General features: G+C 32.6%; 1 protein-coding gene across 1 annotated transcript; it reads right to left on the bottom strand.

Annotated features, from left to right (window-relative positions):
* Nucleotides 1-6,895: 6,895 nt before the first annotated feature.
* Nucleotides 6,896-10,256, bottom strand: LOC121132494 (FMRFamide receptor). The gene has a single exon (XM_040727907.2). It carries the CDS (start codon nucleotides 10,097-10,099, stop codon nucleotides 8,987-8,989), a length of 1,113 nt encoding a protein of 370 aa, XP_040583841.1. The 5' UTR covers nucleotides 10,100-10,256; the 3' UTR covers nucleotides 6,896-8,986.
* Between the last annotated feature and the right edge of the window lie 6,042 nt (nucleotides 10,257-16,298).

Genomic DNA, 16,298 nt, shown 5'->3' with positions numbered 1-16,298 from the left:
ATTATAACATATTATTTATTTACATGTGATACGTCTATGTCATAATAATTTATGAAATAAAAAATATTGCATTAGAATTATCAAGTAACCACAAATTTTTAGTTTTTAAATCTATGTAGTATTAATAACCAAGACTTTGTCCCAATGACGTCACCATAAATAGAAAGAGAGAGATTTATTTAATAAATCTGCTCTACTTACCCAACCATTTTCTTGTTGCCTAACCTTGTTCTAGAAACATTTCTTCCACCACGCTTTTTAATAATGACGTCATAGAATATGACTAGTTGCATGTTTTGGTCAACATATGTCTGTCTTGCCCAGCAGTCGGTACGATACATCAAATTGAAAATTCTAGAAAGCCCGTTGACATGATGGTCTAACCTTATATTTCTATTAAAATTGCATGCTATCTAGAATTTCATGGCTAAGGAAACTCCGACTTTGACGTGAAGCACCTCGCTCATAGAGATAAAATACATAGAGTGACGGTACTGAGTAATAGCAAGGGAAATTCTTAGACACCGGGATAGCAGACGACAGACAATTGATAGTTGACTGAAGCATTGGAAAATATAGTACAGTTCATTTTCAATATTATATACTTAATTTGCATCTCATTAGTGATAACACACAATCTGCAAATTATTACCACACGCCTATGTTATTCAAATAAGATTTATATATGTAGTACCAAGTTGAAGATGTCTACTTTTGTAGCCTATAATTGTAGTCATATTTTACTAAAAGCATATGAAAAATATATTATTTGGGAAGACTTGAAAGTGAGAGGATTCAAAGGATCAAAGTTTGAAGGATACTCACGAATCTTATTCAATCAAATAAACTATAACTATTTATTCTTGAATTTAATTAGAGTCAAAATAATCTCTCTAATCCATTATTAGTATTTTCAAAAGGCTGAATAAAATTATATTTAAATTTAAAAATTGGAATAAAATATTAGTATAACTCATAAAATAATCTGTTCAAAAATACTTTATTAACCTATTCGCATCTCTAAATTCATATAATTATGGTAATAGAGGATTATAATTATTATTACAATAAACTGTTTTAAATATTTGAAGCGCCTTCCATATTTTTAACATCCCTAACTATCATAATTCGAATGGTTTCATCAAGTTGTTTTTTTTGACGGCCTCAGCTACCTTCTTGTTCACGTAGGTACTCTATTTATTTTATATCTACGACCTCGTTTGAAGGCCTTGTTATGAATATTTTTCATCACCCAGGACTTTGGCGGTTATTTTCAAAGTAACCTTTTATAGATTATGTTTTAAACGTATTACAGAAAAAATAACTTTTGAAAATAACAAATTTTATTGATAGATAAATTTACTACATTGTAATTTATAACGCTCAATATAATAATCTAGCTACCTATAATGACTTCAAGAGTCTAATTAAATCTACACAGTATATCTATGTACGTTTGTACTAGTGTTTGTCAGTGAATGCTTCTTTTTAAAGAACGCAATACTCATCTCAGAATAACTTATGTCTTTTTTTCTATTTTTGTAAACATGAAGTGTATGTAATCCTTAGAATTTTAAATAGTCTCTAGGTAATCTATTTAAAATGTAACTAGACATTGATTAGTACTGTAACGGATCCATAAATTGCAATTTCTAGTTCCTAAATCTAATCTAGAGGCTATTATCCGGTTCTTTCTCAATCTACTATGTCTTCGATAAAACGTGGCAATAAGTTCGCATAACACTCAGTATATAGCAAGAACATGTAGGATGGAATTACTCCGTCATCGATCCGAAATTCTCCATTGAGTCCAGACTGCACTTATTACTCCAGAGCAAACCCTCATTGTTACTCTTCGTCTTTCATCAGCACACACGCGCAAGTAATTACTTTATACCTAGATGTTCTGTCTTTAAGAATGAAATAATACTGAAAAAGCTTCGGAAAATAATCAAATCCCCCACTAAAAAAGAAGCAGCTCCCGCTGCCTAGGACATGTTTTATACACTTCTAATAATATATCTTTCCTTTTCCGTGGGCCACTATGAATCGAACCTAAGTAGATTGAGCTCAACAGAATAATTTCTTCCAAGCGTATTGTTTATTAAGCTACCCTGCTTCATCCGTTATTCATAGTTTATGAATTCGTGAATCAGCTCGGATCCTAAACTTGTAACATCACTAGTACAGATTTTAAGAGTCTAACTTGAAGGTAACATAAAAAAGGTAAAAAAAGATCCAACAAATCTTCAATTAGATTCATTGATTTTTCATGCTTCATATTAAGTATTCGATCAATATAATAATGTGACTTACTTTTACAAATGACATAGGATAAGGATGCTCCCTCCGGATGTCCTTAAATAATATTATATTCTACATACATAGTATATACAATTCTTAAATGACTGTCACCAAGGAGGAGGCATTTTGAATGACTGAAATTAAATTAATTTGAAGGAAGTTGAAAGAAGATTGACTAACTCTTCATCCAAATTGTACATACAAACATTAGGAATGATAATTACACCGCTCATATTTATTCGTATTTTCTTACTCGTGGATGATATGACTGTTTTTCAACCAAACTAAGATATAGGCCTTTTATTTTTCCCAAATATAATAAAATACCTTTCTTCATAAATCTTTTGAATACAGTAAGGTGGCAAATAAATCATTTTTTGTAAAAAAGTAAAGAGTTCAATGTACAATTGTGTTCCTTTTGATAAAAAAATACAATTCACAAAGTTCGAACTATTTCTATAAATATTTAGAGGTATCTCAACGGCCTTAACGTTTTGCAATTTTACATGATTTCGGGGGAAAACGTGATTTTGTTGTTATATCATCCATTAACTACACTACAGCTTGTTACTAAAAGCAAAAAAATTAGTTAAGTTAACCTTCTATCTAAAGGTTTTTATAAATTTTTATGAGAAATCATCTTTTTACGTCTTTAAAGGAACGATAAAAATATTTTAATGAAATGTAGCCAGTTTTCTATGTGTAAGTTCAGGCCTAATGTCTTCTGGTTTCTTTTTTTAATTTGCCCTAAATACATATGATTTTCATTATATATATATAATATACATATTTTGGATTATTATTAATGAAATATATCAGGGTGGACTATATACAGTGCACACTATATACACGCTCGATGCTATATGCACTCACCCGCAATAGTTCATTAATACCACACCATTGAATTTCTTAAATCCAAATATGGTTATGATAAACACCATATACTGTGTATCCTCGGACTGTTTTTTAAACATTCATTGATATACAGGGAGAAGCTTTGCTTTATTAATAAGAAATTGAAATTAGAGTAGAGTTTAGTAAGTGTTGACTGGTGCGCGGTACAAAAAGATTGGATACCACTGTTCTAAAGCACATTCTGTTCATAGACCTCTAAATACACCGCTATCTATCTACATTTGAACAAGTCTATAAAAATGCAACATTTAATTTAAAACAATTTAATTTGGATACTTCATCTCTAGTCCTGGACAAACGTCATCACATTCTAAAAAAGTATTTTACCTTAGGGGTGGTTATTTTGTACGTAAGTGAAAAATTATACTACTTCCATCTACAGATAACAGTAAATCATTATGAGAGATACCTTTTGTTCTAAATTGGTTACATTGTATAAGTTTACTTTACCCCCACATTATACTTTCTACTACGAAATTGGAGACAGCAACAGTAAAAGGTAGAATTTCAATCATTGCAATCTTTTAATAATAAGAGGAAATCACTTCACTAGAGAAATAGATTATATCAGTAGGAAGAGTAGGATCTTTTATGGAGTATGTCGGGTGTCGGGGGGTCGATCCGTGAAGTACTATTTTGAAAGCAAAACGTGCTTCCTTGGACTATAAAATATATGCGTGTTTTACCCGTTGATGTAAAAATCATCGTTTTTTCTTTGAGGTAAATATATTTCACTGAGGGACGAGGCTGGAGATGATCATTAGGGCCTTTTTGTCTATGTAAAAACAATTATACTATTTTTATGCGAGTTCATCGATGTTCAAGAGTAAAAAGGCTGGAAGGGACTAAGAGACACGGATTTGCACACTACAACTCCCGTACAGGATATTCCTGAAAATAATTATACTGTAATTACTCATGGTAGATACAAGAAAAAGTCATAGTGTCTTACATAATGATATACTCTGGCCTCGTCCCTCAGTTCACAGATTGACTCCGAGTCTTTATCCCTCCTCAGAATCCTCCATAAGAACCAAACTCACAACTTCCTCTGCATAAAGAAATCTTCGATCTACTTTCTTTTTCGTGTAATGGACTTATTGGTCTGATACTATATTCTTTGCTTTCGGAGGCAGATTTCCTTGTATCTCAGCCTTATCCCTCAGTCCACGGATCGATTCTGAGTCCCTCCCCAAATTCTTCATAAGGACACACTCAGAATCTCCTCTTCATATTTTCTTATTATTAAAAGGTTGCTATGATTGTATTTCAACTTTTTGCCTATGCATTATCCAATTTCGAGATAGAAAGAGAAAGTATGATGTGCGGGCAAACTTATAAAGTTTACCCGATATTTAAAAAAAAAAAAAAAATTTCCTTTAATTGGTCAGAATGAGTCGTGCTGATTAAGTATAAGTAAACATTATCGTATTATAATTAATCAATCTGACCTAGGAATGAGCTATGTTTACTTATATGCAATTGTAAACATAGCCAGTGACACAGAGTGTCTTGTGCCAAAATAATACAACTCTCTGAATGATATTATTTAAAAATAAAACTCGTATGTTAATAACATAATATGCACTTTGAAAGTTTCTCGGAGCATGCGCCATTTTTTTGAACAACCAGCGACAGTCGGTCATACACCATTACAAATAATCTACAAGGATATGCAGGTAAATTGGGACATTTTTTAAAACGCCATAACTTAGAAAATTCTAATTTTATAGGATTTAAAAAAATAAGAAATGTAGTGGTTGGTTGTCTAGTTTTAGCACAAAAAGTTTCGTATAAATAGGTAAACAAAATAACATGGGGCAAGGGCCAGTCTTTGTCGAAATGATTCGCACGGACAAAAGCCTCCCGTGATCTCCAAGACGTGAATGCTAACCCGCCAGTTCGAACTGAAGTCCCACAATGGAAGAAGCGACAAGAATAGGAATCCCACGTTTCTGGCAGGCCTAAAAGGATCGGTTGAGGCAAACCTGCAAACAAAAAAAGCAATTGAAGAGGCACATCTTGACATCGAAGATGAAGGAAGTCTGGTTGACCAGGAGCTGCAAATTATTGAATCTCATTGGGTCCAACCGGACAGTGGTCCCGCCCATCTTCTTCAACAAAAAAGAGTGGGTCCGTGCTGACAAGTACTTCGAGGTGCTGAAGGACAAAGTCATTAGGTAGATGAAAGCCAACGATGGAGGCAACAGGTTCACCTTCCAGCAGGATTCAGTCCCCGTTAGGTCAAGAACACCCTCGACTTGCTCAAGGAGGAAAACGTCGACTTTTGGTGGCACCGACTTGGCTCTCTAATTCTCCCTATTTGAACCCTATAGAATACTTCTTTTGGGAGAGTTAAAGAGGTAAGTCTTCTCGAAGCTCCAACAACGCCAAATACTAAACCAAGAACACCAATGAAAAATCTAGGCCCATTAAATATGTGCTAATTTACCTGCAAATCCCTGTATACATATAATATAGAGTTTGTTTGTGCCCCTTATTGGTGGCTGCACTGTTAGGTCTAGGTTCCAGAAAAAAAAAAAAAAAAATACACGAAAAAGGACGTTCTCTAAATTTATTCAAAATCAAACAAGTTATGGGCAACAAAAGAAATTGGACAAAATTGCATTTTTTTTTGTTTGTGTTTTTCAGGTGCAAAAAAAAAATAAAAAAAATTTTTCCATTGACTATTGGATTTAAATATAAAATAAAATTTGAAGAATATTTTTCTAAAAATTTGTAGAATTTTTTCTAAAAATTCGTTTGCATATAAATTTAACACGTAAAATTGATGTTTAACTGAGATATCTGTCATTTTCTAAGTAATTTTTTCTATTTCATTTTCTCTCATTTTAATCAAACGTTAATTTTCAACTTTTAAGTAGAAATGCCACAAAACAATGCATTTTGGACAATAATTTATAAAACTTAACTGCACAATTTATTTTTGATTGTTGGTTTTTGCTCTTAACCCGAAGTTTTGTTATTAATTAAAAAAAAATTGAATCGATAAAAGTAATATTTATTCCACAATCTTAAAAAAGGCTCTTGTTGCAATCCGCTCCGGACACGACAATATTTAGTGTGCAAACTTGTTAAACCTGTACAGATCCTCTGCATATAGTTAGGAAGGAACTGTAAGTGTCTGGAGTTGACAGAAAGACTCTGCTCTATACCAAACTAGTAAGGAAACGTTGAAATGGTTGTCAACATTTTTTTTTTTTTTACATTGTTGGACACAATATTTCTACTCCAAGCTAACCAAACTTCAACCCCATGGACTTTTTTTGTGGAGTACAACTTTGAGACACACCAACAGATCCTCCTGCAACACAAAATTCGGAGCTGATGTCCAGGATTCGGATGTTATTATATAACCCGCCAGAGGAGACTGTCATCAAGACCAACTTCCGTTCCCGAGGTCGAGCCTAGGCTGGTATTGACGCCAAAGGCCATTATATTGAATAATAATTTTAGCCTGATTAGTTTAAGAGATAATTCATTTAAAAAAAAGGCGTGTTGGTTGTTAAATAGAGGGCGCACTCATTATATGAAATGTTGTTCTCGTTTGACCACAAAAGCAGAAATTTTGAACAATAAATCAAAAATCTGTTGATTGGTGATACTTTTGTTGTAGCCTAGCACGAATAAAAGCTCAATAATTATGACAAGATACTTACATAGAGCGTGTGTTATTTCACAAAAAAAACAAAAACAATATACATAAAAATTCTTAAAAAAAAGAAATATATATGGGGCCCATCAACACAAAACCAATCTGGAATAAATATCAAGAAAAGTAGAAAATGCCAATTTGTCATAGACATATGTGAGTCAATTATAGGTTTATTATTCAAATTTGTGGGGTGAGTAAAGATACCTTAGAATTTAGGCTATAGTTTAGAACCGTTATTTGATTTAAGAGTCTTATATTCCTACCGATATGGGTCTTTTCAAACATAAAGTCAATCAATTTCTCATTCTATGATTGTGACGATCAATTTAAGGTGCTTGCTTTAAGACAGCAATTTGCGACACACATAGAGGGTTAGTAAGAATGAGATGCTAATATAAATTGAGGAATATTAGCATAAGCATAAAAAATAATATAAAATCATTCTAGCTTGCTTTTGTGTTGACGGGCCACATAGGAAAGAAATATAAACGAAAAATCGAAGATTGAATGAAATACCCGGAGTACATTTATGCAAGTATCAGAAAAAAATGATTATAATATATAAGTATTTAGTAATAATAAGAAAGAGATCATCTCAGTTGTTTCTTCGTTTTCACAAATCGTTGGCACAAGTCACTATAATGTTTATAATAAATAGGGTGATGTATATAAAGGAAATGGGGGATAATAATACAATCATTCAGAATAGGGGTTATCTCCCGGAATTCCGGGGTTTCTCTAGAAATATGCATTTTTTAAGGAAATGCCCGCATTTAATCACATTATAATTATATAGTTCATTAGATTAAACGTTAAACAGTATGTTGGGGGTCGAATCGGGTCACAGAACTAAAAAAACAAAGTACCGATGGGCATAGGCAGAGTTTGAAAGTTACACAAGGTGGGGATTTTAAATCCGGAACAAGTTTACACCTAATTATCTTGGCAACCCCAAGATCTATCTTTATGAAAGTGTGCTTATCAGATCCAGCTGACAAAACTGTATAAGAGTACAAAATATTTGAGATGTCCAACGGATATAAAGGCATGAGGTCATTATGGCCTGCATCCGTGCCGGCCGCAAATAACTCCTTGGATAATGATGCTAGATAGCTTAAGTTGATATTAATAGATCCAGTGTCATGCTATAATTTTAAATACTTGGAGCGTTTTCTCCAAGTTCTACGTAATTGAAACCAGGTTCATTCAGGAACAATCAAGATTTTTAAGACCATTATACTTTGGGCAAAGTAAATATAAGTAGATCTTAGCTAAACATGGATCTGAACCCCTTGGACTACTATGTTTCTTGGAGGGGGACTCCAATAACTGTGGACATAACCCTGTTGAGCCCTTTAGGCTTCCATTCTCGAGGCATTGACCAACATGGACAAGGAGTTTCTTATCAAGGCCTGCCCCAGGTCGTGGTTGAAGGTGGAGGTGGTTCGTTTCAGTGATTGACTTCACTATTGACCCTCTCATGTTAGAGCGTAAGATTTGTGAATTGCTGAATCAATTTTGGCAAATAAATTGATATATGCATTATCCTTAATTTTTCCGGATTTAAAATCCCTATCCTGATATAAATATACTAAATCCACCTATGAATACGGGCTATATCTAGATAAAAAAAGCCCATGACTTAGTATTAGTGATACAAGTAAAAATTGATAATAAGAACAATTTTCTATAAAAAAAAACCTTATTCACGGATCCCGTTCAAGAGCAATTTACTGGGAAAGGAGAGACCCTAGTACAAACACAATATACAAAGAATTTACTAAAAAAAAATAAAATGCTTCCGCCTGTTTATACAATTGACTAGATTAAAATTAGAAATTTTAGAGTATCTTATATCATAGTTTTTGACGCCAAACACTATTTTCACTATCAAATGCATTTAAAAAACCACAACAACAACAACATAGGCCTTCTACGTAATATGTAAAACACTTATACTAGTTCGTTTATGTTTTGTTTTTTCTTCCTCACATTGATTTTGATTATAATTTCAAAGTTCAAAAATGGTTGTTTTTGAACTTCTCAGACAAAATGGAATCAGAGTTTGATTGAATAAAAAAAATGAGTTACTTATGAGATTCGACGTCCTTGAAGTGACGTATTCACAGATACAGAGTACTCTAACTTTGAGGCTGAGCTTCTTCTTGAGGGATCATTGTTATTATTTGCATAGTAGGAAGAAGTGAGAGGAATGGCAGAATAGCCAGAGAGTCCAAATGCACGGCAGAACTCCCTCCTGAAAGTATGTCCTACAAGACAGTACACCACAAAATTAAAAGAAGAGTTGATCATCATTGTAAAATGTGATACATGGTAGAGGACTTGGGCCCAGTAGGGCGGGGACCACATCCTACGATGACTCTTTGGACATTGAATGACTTTTTCCAAATGAGAGAACTCAATAATGTCTAAAATGATTCGTGTCGTGTGACAAAGGAAGAATAAAAGGACGATGCAAAGGAGTACTAAGCAGAGATTAATTTCCTTTCTTTGTCTATTCATAGAACCAAATCGCTTCACTTTTGTCGAAGCAAACAGATCCACAATAATACGCGTATTTAGGAATAAAAGAAGTATGACTGGAAGAATGGCCGTACATAGAAGTCGGGTCCACATAACGTAGTATCGAATGTAATCCTCTGATATGCGAAGTTCAGAAGGCCCATAGGCAGGAGATGATCCATTATCTCCTTTAACCGTTGTAAGCTCAACCTCAAGGAATTTAGGTCCACTAATAATGAGGGACATTGTAACCACGGGAACTAGGTAGAACCACGTTTTCCTGGCAGAGGGCGGTAACATGGGATGACATAGCCCTAAATATCTCTCGATGGATATGGCCACTGTCATGAATATAGTGCCACACATTGCCACTTGAGTAAATGGATGTAAAAAATAGGGAAACAAATATGTGTAAATGTCTGAGCGAGCATCAAATGCTCGAAATGTATAATTGATTCCTCCACAAATGATGTATAATGTATCAAAACAGGCTAAAGCTGAGAGAAGACGATGAAACACATCCCTCATTTTAGGGCGTGAGAGGACAATGAGGCTCATAATGTTTCCAAAGAGACCAATGAGTCCTACAACTGATAAGAGGACACCATCGAACCAAAAACCGTAGATTTTAACATCGTGAAACTCGCCACATTCGGCTAAAGATTCCCCTGAATCGTTCATGTTTCCGATAAGGGGTAAGGGTAATAATGCTGGAGCACTTTACAGTTGAGGAGTAACTCAATAGACGGATAGGTGTATTTTATATGCAATATGCACTCACTTGAAGCTCACAACACGTCCGAGTACATCTTAAAGCAATACTCAAATGAGTCTCACCGATATTGAGTCTTGATTTTTTTTTTTTTTGGGGGAAGAATTAAAGAAAAGAGCGCTGCTTTTTTTGGCCCATAGGAATTTCTTTTATTTCTTCTCACACACTCCCATCGTAGACGGATCATCATGAAGAAGAAGAACAAGAAAAAGAGGGAAAAACACCGCTTGCACGCCCGTGTTCTCTTTCAATTAGAATCACTCTGCTTCACCCTCAAAACAACAACATAGTATAAAGAGTATAATACATAACGTTGATATTACAGGGTGCTTCCTTTACAATCACTTTGATGCTCTTAGAAGAGGTATAAATATCATAATGTGCGTCAGCATAAAAACAAACTTGAACAAAAAACATGAAAAAGAGAAAATCAATTAATATATATTTTTCGACTGCATAACTTCATACATACAGCCCAATAGTTCATAGACATTTTGGAGTCAATTATAGGTGTATAATTCAAATTTCTGGGACGATTGAAGATACCCAAGAGTTTTGGCTATATTATAACACCATATTTTGATATACATTGGCTCCGATATGACCCCTTTTAACCATAAAATCAATCAATTTCTCATTTTGACTACTTTAAGTGCAATTTGCGGCATACACAAAGCATTTAATCCGGGGCATCCGCTGAATTTTATCTTGAGAAGAGGAGGCTTACAGTAACATTTTTTTGGTGGGGCCTGAATTTGCCGAATGAACAGCTTTTTTTATACTTCAAAAATGTTTTTTAGTCCGTTTCACCATTTGCAATTCTTTCCACATAGCCATGATTTTGAACTAATAACAACAAAAAATGCCTTGTTTTTTTTTGGGAGGGGGGGGGGAGGAGAAGGGTGGCTCAATCCCCTTCAGCCCAACCCTTGCAGACACCCCTGTTCATAACAATAATTTCTAGATAGAAATAGATGAATAATCCTATAAGAATACAAATGTAATGTCCCTCAATTTTGTAGAAAAATAATTTTCTAGCTTGCTTTTGTGTTGCCAGGCCATCTATTTTAACTACGTATCGAAGCACTTATATATATAAGCATACCCTATTCTCATAAGAGGGGAAGAAGAAAGTTGTAAGATACACACAAATTAAAAATAATTATTCTCGTCATCAACTACCACTAACTACACGGCGTTAACTCGCTAACACATAAATAAACTGTCTACATTGTTGCCAGTTGTGAATGCTTCTCTTTTAGCAGTCCAACTAATCAATCTTTTGAAATTTTATTGGTTGAATTAATTATTGCTAAGCTGTGAACAATCCCCAATAATGATTGAATAATAATTCCATAGTTTAACTACCCAGCAACGGATTTTGGGACTTTTTATTTGTTTAATTTCGAAGGAAGGGTTGCGTGATTCAATAAAGTTAACGAGGTGAGCAGTAGCCAGTGACTCAGCGGGTTTTTAAGTTACGAAAACCTGTACATGGATTGTATGCAGAATATTCCTCAACTATTATGATAATTGATGACTATTGTGCTTCCAGTAGATTTGACGTATGAGAAGAATAATGGGACGTTCATGAGGATACACACACCTTAGTCAATCAAGCCATTCACTATTGAAAATAAAGATATAGACTTTTTTATTTATTTATGTATTTCAACAAATACTTACCATTATTGTATCACGCAATCTTTCATCCTGAAAAGAAACAAAACAATAGTTCAGGCGGATTGTTCAACCCCTAACAAAAGAGCATATTAATTTAACTAATTTGTAGAAAAAAAACAGAAAAATTGACAGTTGATGGATAAATACATAGGTAAATTTTGTATTGGGGAAGTAATGAGTCAACTGAATACATATATTGTTGAGACTCGGTCTGAGATTGAACATTTTGTTTGGTACCGTCTTAAATTATTTTTATGGAACAATTTAGACCGACTTTTTGGTCCGGAACGCGATTGTATACCAATATGTAATCGTTTTCAAATGGTGAATCTAAATTCAATCGTCTTCAAATCGTGGATCAAAGTATTTGATTTGAATCTATGGACCGATTCGTTAAAACCATTAAGTATGAATTATAAAGATATACGCTGTTAATTGATCTATCTTATAACACGTATTTACTTTTCGGAATGAAAATGTTAAACCTGTCTGAGATGTATATGATTTTTGTTAGAACGAACTAATTCAGCCCTTTAAATTTTTGTGTCTAGATTGGTAGGTAAGGTAAAATTTGGTATAGATCGATCCAAAGGAACAATAAAATTTAGTTCGGTCTCATAAAATCAGTATTATTTAATGTTCGTTCTATACTAGAGATAGGACAATTCATCAGAATCAAACCCCTGAATCGGAGAATTGGTTGGTTATTCTGTCTGGAATTGGAAAAGGGATCGACATCGGGCAAATAATGTTTAATTTGCAATTCCAATTCTTATAATAAAAATTAGCACCCTCCCCCCTCAAATTAGGAAATTTTTACTTTATACAAGAAAATTAAATATTTGAAACTTAATTTAATTTTTCAATTTTTTTTTATTTCAAAAATTTAATATTAGAATTTCTTTTTTTTAAAATCTTATATTATAAATTTAATTATTGAATTCTTTGTCCCAAAAATTAGTTTTTATGAGAACTGCTGTGGATTTTCGAATTCTTTTTTAAAAAAATTCAATCTTTTAGAGATAAGTTTCTAAGTTTCTTATTTTTTTGTGAATAATCGTCAATTTTTGAAAAAAAAATTAATCTAAATTATATATATATATTTTTTTAAATATAGTATTTAAAATTATTTTTTTGAATTTTTTTCCAAAAAATTGAAATCTGCAAATTGTTCTCCAAATAATCAAAAATTTTTGTGAAAAGCTGTGGATTTTTGATTTTTTATGAATTTAAAAAAAAAAATATTTATCAAATTCTTATTTTTAAAATTTTGTTCAAAAAATTTAATATTTGTTGTTTAATTTTTACTAAAAGATTTTTTAATTTTTTAAAATTCCAAAAACCAAGACCCTCCGGCCCCCCTTTAAAAAAACTATATATAATCTTGTGGACGCCGATGATAGCACAATTGCATTTCTGAACTATTTTTTAAAAGATTAAAAAATCGGCATCAAATTGGATCCGAGTATTGGGATTTTTTTGGGAACCATCACATCACTAGTTTATAACAATATTATATTTAAATTGTTTATGACGTCATAAGTATTTTTAAATTGTGAACATAGGACAATGACGTCATACGAAGTTTAAACAAAGATATTTCGGATGAATTTTCATCAAGTCGTCTCTCCTTAAATAAGGAACTCCGAATTCGAGCATCTCTTGAGATGAATGATTTAAATAAAATTAAATTGCTTTGATTATCTTTATTTTCCTTACGTTCTTACTCTTGGAGAAGACAAAAGTCAACTTAATCCAGTTTTAGTTAATGAAGAATATACATAGGCCTTAGCAATTGTCAAATTAAAAGGATATCTAAATTTCGAATTGTTATATATTTCCGATTTAGGCTTAAAATTTCGTATTGTAAAATATAGATAGATAGTTGCTGAATTGTTTTCTATGTTATACGTATACAGTATTTGCTCTAGAACATATTGTGTACTTTCACATTTTCAAGGTTATCCATATATTTATAACCTATGTAATATCTTTGTTTAATATAATGAAAACATCAACGACGGTGGATCTAGGTAGAGTAAAAAATAAATTCGGTCCTCATAATATATCGGTCCATAGAGTGGTACCTAACAATATCAGTCGACAGACTGAGATTGCGATATGGACCGCAACGTCCCCTTTTGCTCCAAAAAACAAAACAAAAACAGAAAAATAATTAGTAAGTATTGTTCGAAGGTAACTAGAGATTATTATTGTAATTTAACCAATCAACGTTTAGAACACTGAGTAAGAGAAAAAAGCAGATAACTCTGCAGCTGCCAACAAAATATAATGGTAACTTTTATGTTGTTGAAGTAATATCGACATAATAATCCAAATTTCGACATTATGTTCTTAATACTCGGCCCTAGATCGAAAATTTTGTTCGGTTAGGCCTGAAATTATTTAGACCGATATTTTGGCACAATCCACGATCTTAGACCGTAGACCAAAATTGAAATGTATTCTAATATTGGGCCGATATTTTTGATTTCAATCCTTGGATTAATTTGCTTCCCTAACTTACCTTATGATTTGTATAAATACCATTCAAGCAACACATTTAACTTTGTATGATACTATTGTACAGATGTTACAAATGATTAAACACACAAGACGTCATCAACCAATTATCTATTACCGGTCTAGACCGAGTTTTTAATGAAACCGCCCCCGACACAGTTTTTCTTTTAACCGATCTCGTCTTTCCCTTTGTTTTAGTACGCAACCTTTCCTTCAAAAAGAAAGAGAAAAGAGGCTCAAAATTAGAAGAATAGTTAAATAGTTCTTCCCAGGGCGACTAGGATTACAAGGTATGTCAATAACCTACATCAGGCCAGCCCTCCTTTTTAAATTATTGTACCGCACCACCATTGGTCAACCTATCTAGAAGGATTGTTTTTCTTACGTCAGAGTTGATGTGAAGAGCTCATAATATAACTTTGTTTTATCATCGCTTTAATAGTAATTACTATTATATTAAATTCATAAATTGTCCTAGAATATCTCTATTTATATAGTGACTGGCGAAGGAGTCCTGCAATAAAACTTGCATTTGCGTGGTTGCCATTTGTGTTAATTCATTCATGCTTCGACCTACGTCCAGCTTATCTATCCATGATGATGTCAATGAATAAGAAGTTCTGTTTTATAACTCCAGGGATTCATTGTGTATTAGTGTAAATCAATCATGAACTTCTGAACATTTACACAACCAACAAAATAGATATCATTTCATGAAACATATTGAAAAATACGAAGAAGTAGTTTCTGGCTTTTACATTTATAATGATTTATATAGTATACCCCTATGTCTATATATGATATTTCATTAAGTTAGATCTATGTATAATATTAAAGGCCTTGGATAAAACGGGTTAATACAGTCGTATGTCTATTTCCACCCATTTTCTTCGACTATGATTGTTCGGTAACAAAGGAGCTACTTATCAACTCACAGGAAGAGGGATTTATTTAAGCTGTTGGGTATGTTGCCTAAAATCTCCTCCCCAAATTCAGAATCCCTACCTTATATCTTAATGTTCCGTCTACTACATGGCTACAAACTCTATCCAGAGGGGTATTAATTCAACCATCTACAGAATTTATAAACTTTTCAAAGAAAATGGAATACAAATTTAATCAATTCCACGGTAACTATATAAATAAATTAGCTAGGAAAATAAGAAAGATGACTCATTTTGTCTGTTAACTTTTTAAGTAATTAAATATCAAATATTTATTCTAGTCTAATTATTTTTAATGCAGGTTTTGAAGTGATCTTTGTATGTTTTTAATGTTTTCCAACTATAGATAATAAATATTTTATTTCTAAGATATTTTTAGTTTTAAAAACTAAAAAAACATTTAAGTCTAAATAATTAAGATCAATAAGTATATCATCATTCAAAATTATGCGTGAATTCAATCAATGCATTTGATAGTAAATCGACTATAACGTCACGCTCCGTCGACAAAGGAAAAAAAGGAAAACGCGTCTTTGTTTTTCCTAAAGAGAGACTAAAAAGTAAAGAGGAGACAAGATGTTCGTTATAAAAAGTAAACAAAACTATGCGTATGAATTATGTTCAGGACCAACGTAACCTCTATCAAAATAATTAGAATAAAAATCCCCTTCGTAGATGATGTAGGTTATGTATTTTTGTTTTAAAATAATTTTTCGATTATAATTATGATTAAGATACTATGAACTATGGTTTTAATTAATAGTTTATGTTTCAGGTTTATTCTAAACAAAAATACATAACCTTGTCCGAAAAGTTCACATCTAAAAAATATTTCTATATAGATTTACATGACGCCTTTTTGCATGATAGTCTCATTAGTTCTTCCGAACTATGGAATTAATATTCAGTAATTAATTGTTAGGAATAGTTCATAACCTAACATAAGCTAGATCTGGTA

The sequence above is a fragment of the Lepeophtheirus salmonis genome, chromosome 2 (genome assembly GCF_016086655.4).
Source record: "Lepeophtheirus salmonis chromosome 2, UVic_Lsal_1.4, whole genome shotgun sequence".
Lineage (NCBI taxonomy): Eukaryota > Metazoa > Arthropoda > Copepoda > Siphonostomatoida > Caligidae > Lepeophtheirus > Lepeophtheirus salmonis.
Note: the sequence above shows the minus strand (reverse complement) of the source record. Positions and strands in the feature narration are given on the sequence as shown.